The sequence below is a fragment of the Haemaphysalis longicornis genome, unplaced genomic scaffold (assembly GCF_048455015.1).
Source record: "Haemaphysalis longicornis isolate Haplotype H1 unplaced genomic scaffold, Haemaphysalis longicornis Haplotype H1 scaffold_6, whole genome shotgun sequence".
NCBI classification, from domain to species: Eukaryota; Metazoa; Arthropoda; class Arachnida; order Ixodida; family Ixodidae; genus Haemaphysalis; species Haemaphysalis longicornis.
Window position 1 is genome coordinate 173,016,030 of NW_027526407.1, and position 22,922 is coordinate 173,038,951.

At 47.4% G+C, this 22,922-nt stretch overlaps 1 protein-coding gene across 1 annotated transcript; it reads right to left on the bottom strand.

The window, feature by feature from the left end:
* Positions 1-380: 380 nt before the first annotated feature.
* Positions 381-21,553, bottom strand: LOC144143376 (endothelin-converting enzyme 1-like). The gene is made up of 4 exons (XM_077675141.1): positions 21,509-21,553; positions 20,477-20,821; positions 3,990-5,161; positions 381-870 (listed from the first exon to the last, which is right to left on the bottom strand). The coding sequence occupies exons 1-4, from the start codon at positions 21,551-21,553 to the stop codon at positions 381-383; spliced, it is 2,052 nt and encodes a 683-aa protein (XP_077531267.1).
* Positions 21,554-22,922: the final 1,369 nt, after the last annotated feature.

Consider the following 22,922-nt stretch of genomic DNA (forward strand, 5'->3'; position numbering starts at 1 on the left):
AGCCCGGAAAAAACAAATAAGTTTAAGAAATTGCAGCTAAGGCGAACCGATACAAGGAAAGTTGCGGAATGAAAATACGTATGGTAGTAACATAACACCGGCATACAAGCAAGCATGCATTTCCTCGGTCGGCAATAACGTGCAAAAAGTAAACACCGAACCTTGGGAGGTATGAAGCATTCACACTACCATTTCCGCAAGCGCGTCATCATCAAGTGCAATTAGCAACTTGTAAGCATAAATTCTACGGAGATAAGGTGACAGCACATTCTGTTAACAACAATTCGCAATAGTTATCTTCAGGCGCGCGTTAAAATAAGAAATAGCTGTCGGGTCTGTATACACAATAAGTAAACATTTCATTGAAACGTTTGGCGTGCTCAGTCAAAATAGGAACACGGAGTCTTGGGCTTCATGCTTGCACCATCGCGGCAGTGAAACGCCTCCGCAATGGGCGCGTAGTTTCTTGCTGCCTTGTTGCAGTCACCACCGAAGAAGCGCCCGGCGAGGCTTGGAATCGAACACAGAGTGAAACAGGCCGTAATGAAGAAGACCTGTTCCTCAGTGTAATCTAACGTCACTCGGCGCGACAGTGCGGAGTCATTGCCGAGCGCATGCCTGAATGCGGCGTGTGCAATTTCGATGGCCGGTATTTCCGGGAAGGGCGAGTCGAAGTCGGGCTTGAGGCACTGGAGCTTTGTCTGGGAGCCTTGCTTCCAAGATGGCGGCGCCCACGAGTCGGCAGCGATGTTGCCATCGGTGTCGACCGCCCAACCGCCATCTTTGAAGGCCCTGACCAGCTGGGCAGCATAAGAGAATCCCAAGCCTCCGTAGGCCATTGATGCCGTGCCGTAGGCGTCGTACAGTGGTCTGGCAAGTGCAGCCAAGGAAATGAGTACGGCGTTATGTATATTGTGATAGAAGAAGTACGGCATCACGAAGTTGAGAGGGAGCGTCGTGGCCGCAGCGTACCTGCGAAGAGTTTTCAAATGTGGAGTTGCTGTTTGACATTGTCTGATACGAAAAACGTGGGCGACAAATCTATGCAGTTTAATAAGCATAACACCAGTTTGGGTGGTATGACTGCCGCAGGCTTAGCGTCTGGCTGATTCGAATACAGGTTTCCTAGGAGAATTGGGCGCCTTCTGGACATTTGTTAATTTGACTTAACAATGTTTGAGGCGATCACAGCGACCTATGTTGTATTTGCTTCTGTCCGCTTTCCTTCTTGCGTAGCTTATGAGGATTTACTATTAGGAAATGACAAGATAGCAGCATGTTTTATAAGAAAGTAAAAAAAAGGAAGGATGTTACAAGGAGATCTCAAAAGAAGGGCGCCGCTTTGTCCCCAGTTATCACTACGAGGTGTCCGAAAAGGGTAACCATCGAGGCTGCGATGTTCAATTGGACAAAACGAGGAAAGAAGATGAAGCAGGCAGGTCCTGTCTGGCTGTTCAGATACCCTATGGTTTTTCCACGTTCATCCAGGTCCACGTGCTCCTTTATCCACGTTATGTGGCCAACACAAATGAATTATCTACTTGGTGTAGTTGTTCACAAACGAATGGTATTGTACACGCACTGAAGACTGACTGCTTGCTTCATTGGTTGTAGGGTTTAACGCCCCGACGCTTCACAGGCGATGAGGCGCGCCATAGTGGATGGCTCCGGATGAATTTTTGACGACCTAGGGATATTTAACGGGCGCCGAAACCTCGAACACACGGGCGGTTTTGCTGTTCGCCTCCTTCAGACATCTGAAGATATTTAGTACTATTTTTGTCTTGTTCACGTCTGTAAAAGCATTAAAAAAATGTCGACTGGTGATTTATTAGGCACATTTAGGGTGTGTTTTAGAGGAGAGAAAAAATAAAGATGCCTATTACAATCTCGAGGTGCACGAAACCATGGGGACGTTGAGGGTGGGATGGAAGTAGAAGAAGGGAAAGGAAGTGGTCCTGCCACGTATTCGAATGCAACAAAAGAGCTATGAAAAAAAAATATTGATCCGCGGTAAAAACTGACGTTCCTAGGCGGAAATTTTACTGATATAGTGGTAAAGTTTATACCTGTAAAGAGAACTGCCAGACCGACCGACCGACAGACCGACCAACTCGACCCGACCCGACCCGACCCCGACCCGACCCGACCCGACCCGACTGACCGACCGACCGACCGACCGGCTCGCTAGCTTACTCACTCACTCACTCACTCACTCACTCACTCCCTCACTCACTCACTCACTCAACAATGCCCGGACAAAAGTGCTAGACACAGAAATTAAAATTCGGGAGTAAATCTATCATGGCGTAGGGGCTTAGTAAGGCATAATGTTTCAAAATTGTACACCTAACCGTTGAAAAGGGGGATATTTGGATTTAGTAACCATGCTCACTGGTTCATATATCCAATCTCAAATGTAATTTTAGGGTTTCGCCCTAACCAGTGCTATTGGAGCAATGCATCTTTTCCGATCAAAACAGGTGTTCTTGAAGATTTTCCGATAAATGTTTCACGGATTGGTTTATTCAATCACCCGCCGCGGTGGCTCAGCGGCTAAAGCGTTGCGCTGCTGAGCACGAGGACGCGGGTTCGATTCCCGGCCGTGGCGGCCGCTTCTCTGATGGAGGCGGAAAGCAAAAACGCCCGTGTGTACGAAATTTCGGCGCACGTAAAGATCCCCAGGTGGTTAAAACTAATCCGGAGCCTTCCACTACGGCGCGCCTCGTCGCCTGCGTTGCGTCGGCGCGTTAAACCCTACAATCAATCATTCAATCAATCAATGCAAAAAACAAACTTTCACCCGCCGACAAAGCTGAAAGGCGAATTTTAAATTTCTGCCGATGAAGGGCGCAAAAGACTTCACATTTGCTGTGAACGCTAAGCAAACTAGTTGCTGTAGAAAACTTCAAATTTGAGAAGCACATTTTTTTTACGGTGTAGGAGCGTAATGTTGTGAATTATTTTACATATTACACCCCTGAGTGTGTGAGCAGCTCCAAAACCATGTGCCACAATTTTTTTTTATCGCAGGACCGTCGTAATATCGAACACTGTTTTGGGGATAGAGGTCAACAATCCAAATGTGTCAAATGTTTTTTCAAGTTTTTTTCATAACTGCCATGTAATGGGACAATCACGATGTTCGGTAAATTACCTTTTTTACAACAGATTTCCCGATCTATTTAGCCCCTTAATATATCCGATTCATTTTTGCATATACCTGCTGGCCATAAAATAGCTCAAATCAAGATTCAGGATATTGTCCCATGAAGCGTAAAAGTGGCTGAGCAGTATTTTAAAATTACACTCCTCTCGAAATAGAATTCAGTTATACTTTAACGCGTAGCACAGCGAACGCCATCTGTAGCGAGCTTCCACAACCACGCGGCTCCCGTATAAACTCGTGTTATTTATTATAATACTGTGACTGGTGAGAGTTCGTCACACCTGCCAAGTAATACTTCGCATGAATAAATAGTCTTTTGATGACACCATCTCGGTACAATGTCGTTCAGGATAGTTTGAACAAAACGGATTCCCGCAGTTTCCTGCAACCACATACCTCTTGGAGCAGCCCATGTATTTTGAAAGCCGCCAGGAGTTTATAACTGCGTACAACTCCATGGGGAAGTACCCATGTAATACAAGAGATAACAAGTGTTATAGCCATTTCTGTAATTATTATAGTGGCCCACCCAGACATGGCCGGGTAATACCGCTAGTTCTACATCGGCGTAAACGCCGCCCATTATGTGAGTGGTTGTATGTGATACCAGATATGAGCCGCCCTGGCTTTTAGTGACTAAGCCTTCCTGCTGCTTAGAGCTGGGTCATTGGTGTGCATTGTACGTATCGTGATAACAAAAACGACTGCCTGTGGTACAATTAAATAACCCCTCGCCCCTTAAATATTAGCCTCATGTGATGGATGTAGACTCGGCACGCACAACCAATATGAAACAACTTATGCTCAAAGCAAAGCATACCTGGGGTCATGAAGTAAGGCCCGCTTGGCGTAGAAGACGTTGAACCAGTGTTCGGCGAAACAGCTCTCGTTGGCCGAAACGTTTCCGTACATGGCCAGCAGCTTGGATTCGTGTAGGAGGTCAGCTGGCGGCCAAAGGAGTGTCCTGAGACTGCTGACCTTAGCCGCGAGCAGCTCCCGCGACGAGTTGTCCGCCCACGTCGGACGACCAGAGGCAATTATTCCGAGCGCTGCCTCCTTTACAGATTCCAACTGGAAATCAATCGCCGCTCGAGCCTCAGACGAAAAGCGTGACTTTGTATAAAGCGCGGTGACCAAAAACCGGTACGTTGCCTCCACTTCAGTTGCACAATAGGCATGTCTCTTGGTGTCAGCCATGGCTTGGCTGCCGTACCTGCTCACCAAGAACTTGCGGTCCGCGATCGGCGCGAAGACCTGGACGAAGAACCAGCCAATATGCTCCAGGATCTGTTCTCTGGTGTACTTGGCGTAAAGACTGTTTATAACGGCCATCAGAGCCACGTCACTCACAGTGATGCTGTTGGGCAGCTCCTGCAACGTTGACGTGACTTCCTCTGAGGCAACCCTTTGCTCGATTTCACGATTCCATACAGCCGCCGATATGTTTGGAGTGTAACGTTCAATATCACGGATCGCAAACCGCGCGGGATGTCTCGTGCTCGACCGTGTAACCTTGAAGAGGGCCATTAGTATATCGGCCTCCCTGGCGGCAATTTCCTCTACTTTGCTGTGCTCGGCATGCGTCGTCGAGGAGTCAACAGCGAAGGCGTGTCGCAGCGAGTTCCAGTAAGAGGTGTAAGCACCCGCGTGAACCACTGTTTGGTGTTGGGCTGCCCGGGATCCGACAAAGCTTCCAGGTTCGATAAGCAGAGACCAAGTGCGTGGGTTCTGCACATTTGTGGCTGTGAGAGGCGAAGCCTCGAACCAGAAGCCGAGGTTCCAGTTGTAAGCGAGATCTAAGAGGACACCCAGAGGCTCGACCCCGGCAAAAGGAGGTGCTGGCCAAGGTATCCGTAGCTCGCGCATGAAATCCTGCAGCTCCCTTATTCCTATCATGGTGCTGGCCTCGTCGACGTCAGACATGCATAGCTCGAACATTCGCAGTGGACGCACACCAAATGGAATTAGCTTGGTGCCGTTTTCAAGCATCTCCTGCAAAGAACACAGGTAGAATAGAAGCAAGGTGAAATAAGCCTCGCTAAGTGCACTGTCCAGTGATGATGAATTACTCTATCTCGGTGATTGCGTTCCCAATCGCTGTTTGAAAGCCAACAAGGTGTGCGAAGAAAAGTACGGTTGCATTGAGGTGCATGTCAAACTTTCCTTCGCAGAAATTTACTCAACCTTGGGGAGTTCCCCTAAATCTGGCTGACCAACAAGGTACGGTGGTGTGATGGGGACGTGCGAGTGTTTTACTTAAAACTGTGTGATAAGTACGGCTAGCTGTATGAGGAGGTATGTGGAATTATCTAGAAGAGGTGCAGAAACGACCAGGTGCGCTTTATGTACGTATCCACACGTCTAAGCGACGATGGTTACAAGGGCTCATGAGCCTGGCATCCAGCCCCCCCCCCCCCCTTAAACAAAGCGTTCACTCTATCAAAAGAGCCGAACTTTTGACCAAGCTTAGCGCACGCTATACAATTAACACATCTGAATTCTGGAACGTTATGTGGTCTAGGTTTGTACGGACAGCCAATAGACAATAGCTAAACGCCACAACTACTGCTGTAGCAGTCAAACTGTGTTAAAAATACAAATTCTTGAAATAGAACTTCGGGCCAATAATTTAAATACGCTGTAAAATTTTACAATTACAAGGACAACGCGGCATCATGAAAATGAAGAAAATGTTTCCTCGGGGACCCTCCCCGCACACAAAATGAAGCGACCACCCTCTTAGTACAAAGTGGCAACCTAGCGAGACTACGGAAGAATCATATAAAAGTAAATGTACATAGAGGAAGTAAATCCCCTACGGCCAGTAAAAACATCTATTTCATCACCTTCAAGATACATACGGTAAGCGGCACACCATTGGCGATTTATGCATCTGGTGTGGCATTTACGCTACCGTCTCCCGGATTATCAGATTGATGTTGCTAATCTTTAAAATCAAGGGCTGGAGAGCGCTTCCGCCAAATTGTTGCATCGTATTATTATTATTCTAGCTGGTCAGATCAACTACGCGACGTTGACGGGCCGAGTTCACTTTTAACAAGCCTTACACTCGACAGGAACAGATCCGTTTCCTTTATTCCACTCATCTTACCAACCTCCCTCAGCTTTTGCAAGAACCGACACATTGGGAAATACAACCTAAATTTAATTTTAGCAAATCACCCAGTTAACACCTGTGTTCGTGTTTTGGGAGAAATCAGGGCCTATAAGCTCGTTCATTGCTTGCTATGGCTACCGCACTCAGCCCAACTGTAAAACGGAAACGCTTGCAGATGTTGGTATAAGGGGATCTCAGTAAAATGCATACGGGGACCTCTATAACGGGGACATCAACAGTATGCTTGCGGATTCACATAGGACATCAGAGCTATTTTGAGAGTAGATCAACTAAGTAAATTTGTAGCATCTATGGCGACAAACTAAAGAGACAGTGCCTGCATTCCCACACCGACTGTTGAAACAAACAAAAAAACGAACCTTGGTTTACGCTGGATGTCAAGATATCTTCAAAGGAGAAAAAAAAGAGCGTGAAGGAAGGCTTCGCGAACAAATGTTGTTGCCGACTGGCTGCAGTTCAAAGAGCTTGCTTAGCTTGCAGAGCAGCGATCGTATAAGCTTAAGAAAAGTACTCTAATAAAACTACCGGCTCTACTAAAAACGTACCCAAAAGACGTTCTGCCGCACGGTAAGCACCAGAGGTCGGCGAACTCACTCATGAGTCCACTCACTCAGACTCATTTGGACTCAAACTCACGCGTGAGTTTCAGTTTGAGTGAGCGCGAGGCTAGTGTGGCATGGTGAGTTTGAGCTTGAGTGAGTTTGTGCCGAGTGATCACGACTGAGTTTGAGTCCGATTGAGTTTGAGTCCATTTTGAGTTCTGAGTACATTTTGAGTTTGAGTCCATTTTGAGTTCTGAGTACATTTTGAGTTTGAGTCCATTTTGAGTTCTGAGTACATTTTGAGTTTGAGTCCATTTTGAGTTCTGAGTACATTTTGAGTTTGAGTCCATTTTGAGTTCTGAGAACATTTTGAGTTTGAGTCCATTTTGAGTTCTGAGTACATTTTGAGTTTGAGTCCATTTTGATTTCTGAGTACAATTTGAGTTTGAGTCCATTTTGAGTTCTGAGTACAATTTGAGTTTGAGCCCATTTTGAGTTCTGAGTACATTTTGAGTTTGAGTCCATTTTGAGTTTGAGTCCATTTTGAGTTCTGAGTACATTTTGAGTTTGAGTCCATTTTGAGTTCTGAGTACATTTTGAGTTTGAGTACATTTTGAGTTTGATTACATATTGAGTTTTGAGTACATTTTGAGTACTGAGTACATAGGAGTTTTAAGTCCATTTGGAGTTCTGAGTACATAGGAGTTTTAAGTCCATTTGGACTTTGAGTACATATGAGTAGCCTAGCAGGCAGCTATGGTTGGCTGTTAAGTTTCATGCGTCACTGTGGGCTCGGAATTCAGGTTACCTGCGGTTATGGCACCAATCGCGATCTGCATGATCGGTTGGGAGGGAGGTGGTGTCTGATTTTTTTTAGTTTCTTGTTGAATTTTTATAGCCATAAGCACTTGCTGTATACCTAATTTTCGCGGCTGGGCGCGTGAGTGATAATTGACTGGTGAGGTCATAAAAAAGGGTTGTCTTAACTTTTCCTCCTGACGAATCCACTAAGAGCGTGGGAAAGGGTGGTGGAAAAGCACACGGCGGCGCTGGCGTGCTGGTTGTTCGCCTGCTACTGTTAACAGCTTGATATACTAGGGGCCACAAAGGAGGAGGCGGGAGCAGGGGGGAAATAGGGGCGGTGGCTGTCCTTTCTTCTGTTTCAAATGAATTAGCTGAATTGACTGGGCAGCGCCCCTTAAGACAATAATGACAACATTAGATTGGGTGAAAAATGAAACTGATGAGGCTAAAGCATGTAAGGTATCAAATGAAAGGTCCGGATTAACGGAATCACGCGGTGTAAATAAAAAAATGCTTCCTGATTGTAGTCATCAGGCAGTCATAATGAGTCATAGATTGGGTTAAAATTCAAAATGACGCTGTGAGGGCATGTGGGGAATCAAATTCAAGGTCTCGATGTGGGGAATCATTCGGGACGAACATGAGATATGGATATATCATGACTTAGTCATGGTAAGTCAAAGATTCGGTTAAAATTCAGGTTCATGACGCTAGGGCGTATCAAATTAAAGGTCTCGATGAGGGTAATCACGTGCTTCCTGATTATTATCATGACATAGTCAAAATGGGTCATAAATTAGGTTCAAATTCACAATGATGCCACTGGGTGTCCGGGGCATCAAATTGAAGGTTCCGATAAGGAAAATCACGTGGGACAAAAATGTGGTAGGGCTATATCATGAGATAGTCATGGTTTGTCATTGATTGGTTTAACATTCAAATTGATTCCACTAGGGTGTGATGGGTATCAAATCAATGGTCTTGATGAGCCGAATCACGTGGGAGAAATACAAAAATGCTTCCTGGTTATAACCATTAGATTGTCATGGCGAGTCTTATATTGGGGTAAAATTCGAAGTGACCCCGCTAGGGCGTGTAGGGTATCAAATTTACGGTCTTGACGAGGGGAATCACGTGGTACAAATAAAAAAAGGCTTCGTAGTTCGAATCATGAGATGGTCATTATGAGTCATAGATGGGGTTAAATTCAAGGTGAGGCCGCTGAAGAATGTGGGGCGTCAAATTGAAGGTTCCAGTTAGGGGAATCATGTCGGACACCTAAATAATGCGTCCTGGTTACAGTCATGAGAGGCATCGTTAGTTTGACTGGTATGAATTTTGTATGACCCTCCTAAGGTGTGTGGGGTATCAAATTAAAGGTCTCGTCGAGGGGGATCACGTGGGACAAATATAGAAATGCTTTCTGGTTATAATTATGAGGATATAGCAAAAGGTATATAGCAAAAGGTACACACTCACACTCACACGCTCACTCACTCACACTCACACGCTCACTCACCCCCACTCACACTCACTCACACTCACACTCTCTCACTCACACTCACACTCTCACTCTCACACTCACACTCACACTCACACTCTCACTCTCACTTTCACACTCACACTCACACTCACACTCACTCTCACTCTCACTCTCACTCTCACTCACACTCTCACTCTCACTCTAACTCTCACACTCACTCTCACTCTCACTCTCACTCTCACTCACACTCTCACTCTCACTCACACTCTCTCTCTTTCACTCTCTCTCACTCACACTCTCACCCTCACTCTCAGTCACACTCACACTCTCACTCACTCTCACACTCACACTCTCACTCAGTCACACTCACACTCACTCTCACTCTTACTGTTACTCTCACTCACACTGACTCTCATTAACACTCACACTCACACTCACTGTCTCACACACTCACGCTCTCACTCACACTCACACTCTCACTCTCTCACTCACACTCACACTCACACTCACTCACACTCACACTCTCACTCTCACTCTCACTCTCACTCTCGCTCACACTCTCGCTCTCGCTCTCGCTCTCACTCTCACTCTCACTCTCACTCACACTCACACTCACACTCTCACTCTCACTCTCACTCAGTCACACTCACACTCTCACTCTCACACTCTCACTCTCACTCTCACTCACACTCACACTATCACTGTCACTCACACTCTCACTCTCACACTCACACTCACTCTCACACTCACACTCACACTCTCAATCTCACACTCTCAAACTCTCACTCTCACTCTCTAACTGTCTCAATCTCGGTGAGGCCATGTGAGTTCTGAATTCATTTTGAGTTCTCAGCCCATTTTGAGTTCTGAGTTCATTTTGAGTATTGAGTACATTTTGAGTTTTTGAGTCCATTTTGAGTTTGAGTACATTTTGAGTTTTGAGTACATTTTGAGGATTGAGTACATTTTGAGTATTGAGTTCACTTTGAGTTTCAGTACATTTTGAGTTTTGAGTCCATTTTGAGTTTTGAGTTCATTTTGAGTTTTAGTACATTTTGAGTTTTGAGTCCATTTTGAATTTTGAGTCCATTTTGAGTTTGAGTACATTTTGAGTTTTGAGTCCGAGTGAGTTCTGAGTTTTGAGCTCAATGTGAGTTTGAGTTTGAGTGAGCGCAGATGTGCTGCTCAGCATTGAGTCTGAGTTTGAGTGAGTGGTGATTCGAGAAAAAATTGTGAGTGAGTTTGAGTGAGCCGCGCCAACTTTGCCGAGGTATGGTAAGCACTAAGCCCACTAACTGCGTTCCTGAATTTGAAAATGCTGATGGCCGTGCACTACCACTTTGTAAGTGCGCCGGGATTCTGTATAAGCATTTTCGTGCTGTATATACTGGATACTTTCCAAAGGATCATTTATTAAACCTAGCAGAAGCCGAGATTAAATACTTGTTTTATCAATTAGGCATCACCGCAAATGATAGACTGCACAAATAATAATCATACTATTGAAACTCCCGATTGATAAATTATGATTTTATTTTGGCTCACCTCTTAGGAATTACTTGAATCAGGATGAATACCAGACGACTTGAGTATTGTAGAACTGACTTCTAGTTTTACATCCGGTAACAGCTGAAATCCTAGTAATCACAGAGCCATTTATATATTACGTCAATTTGTTGCAATATACTAGAATGAATATTGCATTCTCAAAAAATGGCTCGTATAAACCTCAATAATCTGCTTCTCGAGACGCAGCACAGCTTCAGACGAAATAAACCCTATCACTCGCATATATTTTAAGTAGCGACAGATCTTCACCGTTCTCTGCATTCTTCTTGGTACGTCTGTGACGTATTCATAGACATACGCAAAGACTTCAAAAACGGTCCAAAAAAAGATTGCTGCTTAAACGCAGTCATCTCCAGTCGGACCTTTACACCAGAAGTTGCACTGACGTAATTCTGAGTGGTGGCACATGTAAACAATGTTTGCTCCAAAAGCGTGCTCGTCTAAGCTTGGGTACACCAGCCGTAGTGGCTCAGTGGCTAAGGCGTTGTGCTGCTGAGCACGAGGACGCGGGTTCTTTTCAAGGCCGCGGCGACCGCTTTTCTGATTGGAGGCGAACACCGTGCAAGAAAGGGGCCGTGGACTCGGTGAGCGGTAGCTTCCTACATTTATTCTAGTGCGCAAGCTCCGCCGGAGCTGGAGAGCAGCGATGGCATGCTACCTCCCAAAAGCTCGGTGGTGTTCGATCTCCTCTTACATGGCACTGCTGACGCGCCAGTATCAGGACCGCTGATGATGATGGTAGACAAGCGTTCATGAAGAGGATAGTGGCGCCAGAATCAGATTAAAATGATGCGCCACTACAGAGCTCCCCCCTCCCCCCCTGAAGCGCGATGAAGTAAAAAAATGTCCAGAACAATGCACGAAAATAAACAATGTACGAGCATGTCCAGCGGGCCATTAGCGAGATATATCCAAGTTCGAGGTCTTTGGACTGTCGTGGTCGGTTTCGTGGGAGCGTCCGGTTTGTTGCAGCTCTCTGGGGGCCGAGGCTGGGTGCTCGGCAGGGACCTAGACGTGGTGAAAACGGGGCTGCGTTGGCTCCCAGGTAAGGTGAACCAAGGTCGTTGTGACTGCCGTGCAAGTTTGGCGTTGTACGGGGGTATGCGTCTCAGCTCTTTCATGCCACCGAAGCAGCGACAACGCAGCCGTCGAGCACGTACAGGTTGCCGCTTAAACTGCATTCGAGCGCATTCTGATGGCACTAGTCTGGTGCGTGTCGCGTTTGAGCCCGACGGTGGCCGTGCAACGGAAGGCTAGCCCGGCCTGTGCGCTGTGCGTAGTGACGAGGTCGGTGCTTACAGATCATTTCAAAATGATGTCTTGTACCCATGGGTTCCATATTCGGACGGCTCGGTGTGGCAACCACTGGCACTTGCGTCACTCTATGCTGCAATCGATCAAGTCCAGACTGCTGTGTCCACGATGCATCCGGGTGGGCTGAGGATAGGCGTGGACGTAGAGACTCGAGGGGTACAAATGATGTCGTCCTTGATGCGAGCGAACGGGTCACATGAGCTGGCACGTGATGATTTCACCAGCGTGTGAGAAATAAAACTTTCGCAGCATCGAGTAGGCAATATCGCAGAGGACGTGTCTTGCCTGGCAGGCCGCCCTTGCTGTGGAGTCTGAACTTCTGTAGGTGGCGCTGTTCGGATTGCCTCTGTTTCGACATCGCTCGGGGAGAAGCAGAACTCCCGCGTTCTGCTGCGGGCTGTAGAATAATTTGGAAGGGCGAATTATTGCAGCCAGTGAGCGTCTGCCATGACGTCGGCTGCGACTCTCGTCTGTAGACGTGTGCCTTCTCGGGATGCGGTAGCAGCGGACGAGGCAGGTTGTGGTTGGTGAGCGGCCGCAATGACGTAAGTTGCACGTTTTGTCGCTGGAGGTGCGGCTGCAGCACTGTAGGTGAGGACCACGGTGTCCGTGTCGGTACGAGAGGACGTCACCATGCTGGGTGACACGCAGGATACCGTGTGTGGCGGCATAGTGTGTGCAAGCCGTGCGGGTACCTCGTGTGTTGCAGGCGACGGCGGCTCGTCCCCATAACCGTAGTGAGCCAGCACGGCAGCGCGAAAGTCATCGTACGGTGTTTCGCTGGGCGGTGGTGTGACTAGGACGCAGCGGAGCTCGACAGGAAGCGTTTACCTGACGATTGAGTGCTTGAGCTGCTGAATGGTAACGGAGTTCAGCGAGAAGGTGGCCTGAAGCTCCAAAAACCAACGTCTGAGGTTTCGTGCCTCGAGCACCGGAATTGGCGGGTCCCCCTGCGTCGCCATGTGTGTGTGCTGCTGGCCAGGTGACATGGGCGGAACGCCGGGTTACCACTTGCAGCAAAGAGGCCGTGTACTCGGTGAGCGGGTGCCTCCTACATATATTCGAGCGTGTAGGACCGGCCGGTACTGTAGAGCGGCGATGGCATGCTACCGCCAGGCGGTGGGTCGTCTTCGATCTCCTCTCGCGTGGCACTGCTGATGCGCCAGTACCAGGACCGCTGATGATGATGGTAGGCAACCGTTCATAATGAGGATACTGGCACCCGAACCAGATGATGATTATTTACAAATACGAGCGAAAACCACCGTGTGTTCAAGATTAAGGCGCATTTTAAAGGTCCCCAAGTGGTCAAAATTAATCTGGAGCCCTCCAATACGACGCGCCTCATCGCCGTATTGCGTCGGCCTGTTGAATCCTACAATCAATCAAAGCCGGCGTACCACAACACTCAGTAAAAGGCTCCATAGTGCTCTTAAAATAAAAACATCATCATTATTATTATTATTATTATTAACAGCCTATTTAGGTCTACTGCAGGTCGAAAGCCTTTCCCATTACCCTCCACCCGCTCTTGTCCTGCCCAGCCCGAGTCCACCTTTGCCTCCGAATTTCATTTCATCCCTCAATCGAGTTAATGACGTTACCCTTCTTCCAATTCCATCTCTCGATATCTTTTCTGTTACCCTCGTGCTACACCTGCTGTCGGTTCGCATCAGTCCATTTATTTTTCTAATTTCAACTACGATATCTCCAACTCGAGTTTGCTCCCTCATCCAGGATGCTCGTTTGCTGTATTTAAAGGGACCCTGCAACACTTGCCATCGACTGCTAGCAATGTATTTTGGGATAAAGTCTATTGTCCCAGAAATCTCCTCCCGCATAAATTATGAAAATCAGTTCACAATTAACGAAACTACGCGCGATGAGAAATCGCGCATAATCGTTCCCTCTCAACTCGACCTCGGGCAACGCGACGAAAGCTGCGCGCTCTCTCCCGGAGAGGGGGGCGGCTCGCGGCGTTCTCTTCGGCGGCCTTCGATATATCACATGCCGGGTAGTTTTCTCCTTTTCTCCGCAACGCGGAGGGGCCTACTTCCGGTCTGGTGCCACAAAATAGCATGCATGGGTGCCGGCTCGCAAGTGCGCGCTCAGGCTGGTAGAGCGTTTTTGAAGCAATAAACGTTTGTAGTCGAGTGGTCCTGTTGAAAGGGAAGTATTGAGCTCATCACTCAAACTCCGCGCGCACTCAAAACACAAAAGAAACGGCAAAACTGTGCCTACAGGTTCAGGCATAGCAGAGGTTCGTACACAGCGATGACGACGACGGAAATGGCAGAATCTAGCCGCGAAGTTGACCAGTGACAGCCAATCGGGCAGCCATGGCCTATGTGACGTCCCTTAGGCCATGTCAGGGGTTGCATAATGAGGACAACTGAAGAGAGAGCGGTTGGTTTTTCCGCGTCTTTCACATCGATTTGCGCGCTCACCGCTTCACGTGCACGTGTAATATTTGGCTCAGGTATTCCTGGCAGTGTAATCTAAACGTCGCGCAGGTTTACTTGCAATGCTCAAAGAGTGTTGCAGGGTCCCTTTAAGTCTTACTGCTATCATCATTCAGTCGATGGCCCGCTCGCTGGGCCAACCTAAATTTTATTTTCAGTTGTTCCGTAAGCTGCCAAGTTTCCGCTCCATACGTCATCACCGGCAGGACGTATTGGTTTCATGCTATTGTTTAAAGGGATAGAAGGAGCTCACTACTCATTATTTGTGAGTGCTTGCCGAATGCGCACTAGCCCATTCCTGCCGTGCGACTTATTTTTTGGTGGTTGGGATTAGCACTGACAATATGGCTAAGATAGTTAAAAAGTTGTGCTTGTTCAAGCGTTTATTTTCCAAAATATTAACTCCTACATTCGTCTTTTCGCTGGTGATTGTTTATTTCCCGAAGCAATCGTTAATCCGGACGACGTACTCACAATACTCAGGCTGGGATCGTGCATTGCAAATGTAAAACACGAATGTGTGAAGTCTCTACGAATGGTGACCAATCTCGTAATGGTTATATAATTCATCGCACTCTAGTTAAATCCGTTTTTTGTTCCAGCATTAAGGAGCGTATCCATTATTAAATCTAACCTTGGGCTTCCTGACCTATCTATCAGATGGAAAGTATCTCGCATCGTCCTCTCCCACAAAATCGACTTCACCAATCCTGATATTAAACACGACCTTCTCTCACCACCTGCTTATCTTTCCGAACGTATTGACCACAGATTTAAAGTTAGCGTGCCGAGCTCACGAACAAACGTGCACTTCATTTCATTCTTACCAAGGACAGCCACCGACTGGAACCACCTTCCCGCCTCCATCGCCAGCAACACTGACCCATCATCGTTCAAGACGGCCATTATAAACTTTGTATAAACTTTACCCACTCCTCTCCGTAACGCCCTTAGAGGCCTGGAGAGTATTGTAATAAATAAATAAATAAATATGTTGCAAATATGACTTCAAACTCTCACGTTGCCATTATCAATTTCTACTAAAAGGTACTTAACACGCGTTTGTTTCCTGACCCACTCTGGTCTCTTCTTGTCCCTGACACTCAACATCTCCCGTTCCACTGCTAGCTGAGTCGTCCTCAATTTAAGTAGAACTCCTTTTGTGAGCCTCCAAGTTTCTGCCCCGTAGGTGATTACCGGTAAGATGCAGATGTGATAAAATTTGTTCTTTATTTCTTTCACGGCCGCGGACGTACATATACGTCCTCTGCAAACGCCTTCAAAATGGTCAATAACGTATATGTACGAAATCGCTTGTATGTTTGAAAAGCGAGCCTTTTTCGTCAACCTTCTCTTGCTTGGCGTGTGCTGTCACACTGCGGAAATACGTCAAATTATTTTCTTGCGCCGATTGCTCTTTTTGTTTTTTTTATGATTTACTTCAGCGGCGCGCCGGATATCGTTTGCGCATCAAGTAACGATTGGGCGCGCTGGGTATCGCCTACCGGGCACCCGGGCGCCTCTCGCTTCTTGCGCTCGCCACAGGCCAAGGGCGCCTACGAAACTAATGAAGCTCTTTTCTCTATTTTTTGTATTTTATAGGAGCGGTGCGCCGTCTATCGCTCGCGCATCGGGCCGCGCGCTCGTGCGAAGCGGCTGGTATCGGTATCGTCCTCCGGGCGCTTCCCGCTTTTTTGCGCCCGCGGAACTGATGTCTATCTGATTTCGACTCACTCAAAAGGTGCCGGCTTGTTACTCTCTCGTGGTAACTTGGAATTTTCCGTGTGTTACTCATGAATAATCCACGTGTATTTAACACAAACGATTTTTTGTCACTTTATGTTCACAGTAACAAAATTAGGATAATTGCTTCTAGAAATATCTTCATCCGAACAATTTAAATCAGCAATACAAAAATCGACCCTGGCATGGTCGCATATGGCGAAAAAATTCGACCCTCAAAGTGTTAGGGACAATGGTAGGCTGCCATTCATTATCTGAGAATGCCTACCAAATGCGCACCCCCCCCCCCCCCCACTATTATCCTTATAATTATTTCTGCCTCGTGGTTGGGATCCGGGGTCACTACTTGGCCAAAGTAGACATATTGACTCACCAGTTCCCCTGCCTCGCCACCTATCTGAAACCGCTGTGCTCTCCTGAGATTATTAAGCATTACTTTATTTTTCTGCATACTAATTTTCAGGCCCATGACTCTACTCTGCTTGTCCGCCCAATATTGATCTAGAAATTTGGTGATTGTTGGAGATGTAAAATGTTCCTCTTGCGCCTTACTTCCTCGGTTATACTAAAAATATTTTGCACTTACGACTACAAATTCAACGTGATGCCTATTGCTCGGAATTATAACTTTCATTAACGACTGAGAGCAATAAGTCGAATTCTGAGAAGAACTCTGAATGCAAAGAGTTTAGGGCTACCCTGCTCTGACGCGTATGGACAAAAGACGTGCTGATACAGATTGCCAAGAATTGAAAAATCATCTGAACCCACCGAATAAGGCCCCTTGGATTGAAAATGGTTAATGGTTTGGCTAATTTGACCTTCACTAGAGTATGCTTCAATAATATGACACCTTTACAATTTATTTTGAGAATGATAAATTTCGGTTCAAAATAACGCTAAAAGGTTCATTTTATCGTAATTGCCTCGACAGCAAAGTATATCCTCACTGCAAGAACCCCTTGATCGCTCCAAAGTTTTTGAGGATATCATACTTCCACGCTTTGTATCAGAGCCCCCACCCATCTGCCCGCACTCACATTCGTCATGACCGTCATGTTTCATGCAGTATTGATGATGCGGATAAACTCACCTCGACATACGCCAGTGCTAACGCCCATCAGAATTTATCCCCCGCTGTTCAGCATCACTGAAAGAAATCAGTGGCATCCTGCATAATGAACTTTACCTAAACGCCGAAGTTTCAATCTGCCCTTCCAGCTTTCCTCAACAACAAGTATTTGCGGCGCTTCTTGCAGTATTACGGTTACTTGTTTGCACATTTTGGCTATTTCCACGGTTTCTGTACCTTATATCATTTTAGATGCGACGCATCTCTTTAAGTCGCCTTGTCCCGCGTCGTTGTCGCGGCGTAGTCCGCATCCTCGGCGCGGCAGCTGTGCGCTCCGCCGCTCTCACCGCAGCGCCATCTGTGCGTCAGCGCGGTCAGCTCGCTCCCGTCACCGTGCCAGCTGTGCGTTAGCGCGCAGCTTGCGCTCGGTTACCACATGCGCATGCGCTGCTATGCGCTGCTATGCGCTTCTCTCTCTCATTCCGCTGCATATAAACGCGGTAAGTGCGCCACTCCGCTCAGTCGTTCCGCCGCCGGCGCTCCGATGACATCGTCCGATGATTTGAATAACGCAACGGAAACCCCCAATGCGTCGCATCTACCCCATGGTTCCCCTCGCGGGAAGATGGTGTAAATTTTTCTTCTTTTTCTTTTCAATAATGTAATCATACTGTTCATGTGGTTCACCTAGCAGAATAGTGTTCTCAAGATGTCCCTTTCGTTGTGTAATCCAGTCCCTCCCCCCTATGTAGTGCGCCATCTTCCTCAGGGTAAGTATATTGTTACGTGGCGGCAGGACACAGGAAATAAACGATGGAAGGTGCGAGTGATGTATTTACACTATTTACACGATGTCGGCCATGAGGGAGCCCGCCCTGCTGGGTCTTCTTTTTCTCCGGAGGTTGGGCCGATAGCTCTCGTCGTCTTCTTCCCGTGACAATATGAATAAATGAATAATAAATCTTACGCGGATGAAAGCGGCTGACAGTGCTCTTGTTCTCAAGGGCCCCACGTTTTCTGTTTACACGACAGAATGTGGGCAGAGCCTTCCATGTTCCTCGCATGATTGTCCATAACGAGCGAGCGGATTGGTCCATAAGGAGTAAGCAGATCGCACTCTCTCAGACCATCCATCACACCAACTGGGTACTAAAAATGTTATCGCCAGACATCCACAAAGCAGGCACGACAAGGCTGTTGAGCTCTATTCATAAAGCGGCATACGGGACCGCCGTCATCAATCTTACTCAAAGCTCATAGGCAATCTTGAAGAGGTGCCTAATTAACACTTTTTTTTTCTTTCAACAAACGTAGTTGTAGCTTTCACCCCGACGCCACTGACACAGTATGCCATGTAGTGTCACTCTTTGAACCTCAGCGGCGTTTGTCAATCAAGGCAATATTCCATCTGGCGTATAAGTGGGAAATTTCTATGGTATACGCATTGCAAACCTGACACGAATGATTGGACAATAGGCAGACAGTAAGACACCTGTTGTCTGTCCCATTAGCGATGATTTATTAGTCCCATTAGCGAACTATCCCATCAGCGATGACGGGCAGCGCTTCTATAAGCAAAGCTTTGTTCTCCTCACTGATATCGTTGCACGCGAACACGCCCTACAGGAAAGAGCTTTCCCTGACGATGGTGCTGAATGGTTTTGGGTGAAGGGAAAGAAAAAAATCAACGACCTCTCTGCCTAACGACAACAATGGGGAAATTCGGAGGTTTAGTCGTTCAGTTTGTCGTTTCATAGGTGTGTTTTATCAGCTCCGTCTAAGGACGACGATGGTTGGACGCGAAGCTCTCTTCTGGTGGATTCTTTGGTTGGCCAGTCCCAACCAAACAAGCACGTACCGCCAGAGTAGCACATAGTCCCAGCGTTGGATTGGCTACCGTAATTGGTATACCGCGTGTGATTCGTTAAGAGGATGAGCAGGCTGCCTTTAAGCAACGCCAGCGCTAGCGGGAACGTGAGCACGCACGTGCTCGTCCAGGGGATCAGGGTTTCGTCTCGTTCTAAAAGATAGAGGCCAAGCGACGTCGAGAGAATCCTGTCGTTCTTTGATGACTCAAGTAATGTAAAAACTGCCCGATTTAAGTAATGCGTCTTCATTCTCTCAACTTAATTGAAACAAAAATAACTACCCCTTTGTCGAACGACGACGATGGGAAAACGCGAAGCTTTAGTGCGTCTACCGGCGTGGAAACCGCCGAACCAGAGCTAAACTCGAGCGAAGCAAATCGGTCAAACTCGTCGATAAAACGAGAAAACTCAACCACAAAAGCTTCGCGTTTTCCTATCGTTGTCGTTACACAACGGGGTAGTTGATTTTCTGTTTTAATGACGGGCATTGGGCGAGCACGATGTCCTAAATGAAGGATTGATTGGCTGGCTGGTCTTGCTCTTCTCTCTACGCACCCGCGTGCGCAGCTTGACGGATGTGAAGCGAGAAAGTGGCATTACTTTGCTCGCGGAGAGCGTAAAATTATACTAAACCGTTTTAGATTAGTGTGAGGTAGAGTTTAGCGAGCGCAAAATATTAGGGTTGCGTTCTGCAAATATTTTGTCCAGTCCCGCTTCTAGTCAGGCGCCAGGCACGTTCGCTAATAGCGTGGTTGCGAATAGTCGCCAGCGCCACCCAAACAATAAAAAGGTAGCTATATTTGGCAAGCCAACCAAACACCCATTCGAACGTGACTCAAGGAAGGCGGCGGTTGCCGTCACGCGGATTTTAGGTACGATTAGGTACAGCCATAGTGTCCAGTACCGTCAAGCATTCTGTGCCACCGGAGGTACCTGTCAGCAACATATGATATCGTCGATAAAGGACAGGAGCGCGCTCAGAGCAATTTTGTCGGGTCGCCCAATCGGCGGGGTAATCTCGTGCAATCACATCTCAACACACAAGCGCCAGCCGGGCGAGTCCTGGAAACCCTCCAACGCACCGCCCGCAAACTATCAAAAATTGCGTGCGTCCGCAAAATGCAAACTATGCTTCACGCTTCACACCAGCGCCCGCATTACCTAAACTCTTTGTCGTTTCTCTAAAACCGCATGCACGTTTCTTTCGTAGGCCGCATCGGAGTTCAAAGTTGCTGCGATCGGTTATGGGTAGAAGGAACATAGCAACAAATTCGCATTGGTAACTGTCACGATTGTGGCGAAGACCTCTACCTTGAAGTCCTTAAACCAGGCGGTCATGTGGCGGCTCATGAGCGCCGTGCCGTAACCGTTGGGGTCTGCGCCGTCCGTCCACCGGGAGCAGGCGAAGGCTTTGAAGTCGTGGCACGGATCCACGTTGCGGTTGACGTGTCTGTCTATCAGCTCCGCGTGGCCCAGGCACCCCTGGCTTTGGCAAAGGCCTCGGTCACGCTCACCACCACGGCTCCGCGCAGGGTTGATCAGGTAGAGCAGTAGCACCGCAGCCAGGCAGACACCGAATACGCTCGCCAGGACCAGCTGAAGCCACTGGATTGCTGGCTTCTCTGGTGGCTGCTGGCCAGACAGAGTTCCCGCGCCCTGCGCAGCAGAAGCTTCTGGATAGCATTCCCTTACAGTTCGCTCCAAGTTGAGGTTCTACAGCGTGAAAATTGTTTCAACTGCATACAAAAGCATTGGGGTTAAAAGAAATACACTAGCATCAATCTAGGATGTCACATCTGAGGAGCAAGCTTTGGTGGCTGTTTTACGATACGTTGGATGTCTCGATTGCGAATCCGCTGCCGCTTTACTACATGGTATTGACGACACCAGCAATAACATCAAGAGAAGTTAATCGGTGGCGTAACTGGCACACCCAACAAGTGACATCCACTTCGGTTTCAACATCCGTAATGAAGTTTTTTTCCTGCCGTAAGGCCGCATTCGTTCAAACGTGGCACGTGCTGATAAGTTTGTGCCGCTTCTCGATTGATTGTAGGGTTTAACGCGCCGACGCAACGCATGCGATGAGGCGCGCCGTAGTGGAGGGCTTCGGATTAATTTCGAGCACCTGGGGATCTTTCACGTGCGCCGAAATCTCGTACACACGGGCGTTTTTGCTTTTCGCCTCCATCAGAAAAGCGGCCGCCGCGGCCGGGAATCCAACCCGCGACCTCGTGCTCAGCAGCGCAACGCCTTAGCCACTGAGCCACCGCGGCGGGTTTTTACCGCTTCTCTCGCCATTCGAAGGATCTTTTTGTGTCTGCTACTTTGCAGTGTTCTTACGGACGCGTTGACGTCTGTGCACGACTGCGATTCGATAAGCGTCATCCCGGTTAAAAAACGGAAAACGGTCGAAATGGTGCGGTAATTATCACCTTTTGCCAGTTCCACACTCCCACTCAAATATTGTTTCGTGACCTCCTCATCTTGCCTCCAAAGCTTCTTTCCGAAATAAAAGTTGCAATTGCTCTGAATAAGACCTTGCATAATGGTCAATCGTTGCCACTAAATTTATCGTTGCAACCAGCAAAACTAGGCATGCCAATAACGTAAAGTTTAATCTGCCGATAACTCGTAATACGTATGGCGAACGATTAATCCAAAAATTTGGGGCCAAAATCTGGAACGTGGTACCTCTTGAAATCAACATTGCTAATAATTTATATTCACTTAAAAAAGCTGTATTATTAAAAGCTAGGGTGAAAAAATCAATACAAATACCATGAAAGAATCCTTAGCAGGAACCGGGTTGGTGCATGCAAATATACTTTTGAACGGTTTATGTTAAATAACTTTCAATTTTATGGTTTATGGTCGGTTGCGTAGCCATTCCTGCCAAAATGCATGGAGGTTTGTGTTGCTCTGCACTGGCATTGTTGGGCTCTTAGGTGTGTATATGTAGCTTTGTATTATGTGTATACATAGGCGTTGAATTGATTCATTTGAAGAATAGAGGGATATAAAGGCACTTTAGTGCTTAAACAATCAATCCCGAGTGTAAGACTGAAATGTGTATAAGTGTATTTTTTTTTCACTGTGAATAATTTAGATTTGCTTTTATTTTCTGCATCCGCGACCTATGAGCGCCTTTGCAACATACACTTAAACAGTGTGCGTGCATTAACTATTGTGCTTGTCTTTGTTGACTCCTTAAGTTCGTGTTTTTCCCGTTGCCTATCTTTTATCTGGGCCTCAACTAGCTTGGGCAATTGGCCCAACACCTTGTTGCGTATTTTTAATGCGCAGAATTCTGTAATAAACATGAAAATGAATGAAATGAAATTGGACTCTTCAACCGTCCGTCAATCGTCGGTCGGCTGTCGAATTATTGTCGTGCACCTCCCCTCATCGATACTCACTTATTCGTTAAAGATGTTTACACGAACTTCACAGGCGTGGCGGCATACGCCCGCACCCCGCCCCCCCTTGCCGAGCGCTCGCGTTGGCAGTGAGCCCTGCCCAAGAAGTACAGGCTATTACTGCCTCCGTCAAAACACTCGGACGAATGATGCTGAAGGGGTGCAATCGGCGTGTCAATCTCCTCTACCCAGAGTACTGTAGTGACGGACAGCCAAAAGTCCTGACGGCACTTTCAGGCCTGAACTGTTGACGCTGCGGCTCCCGCAATGGTACTGCGTCACCCCCTGCCATGACACAACTAGATCATATGAAAACCAGCCCATCTGGGGTTACAAGG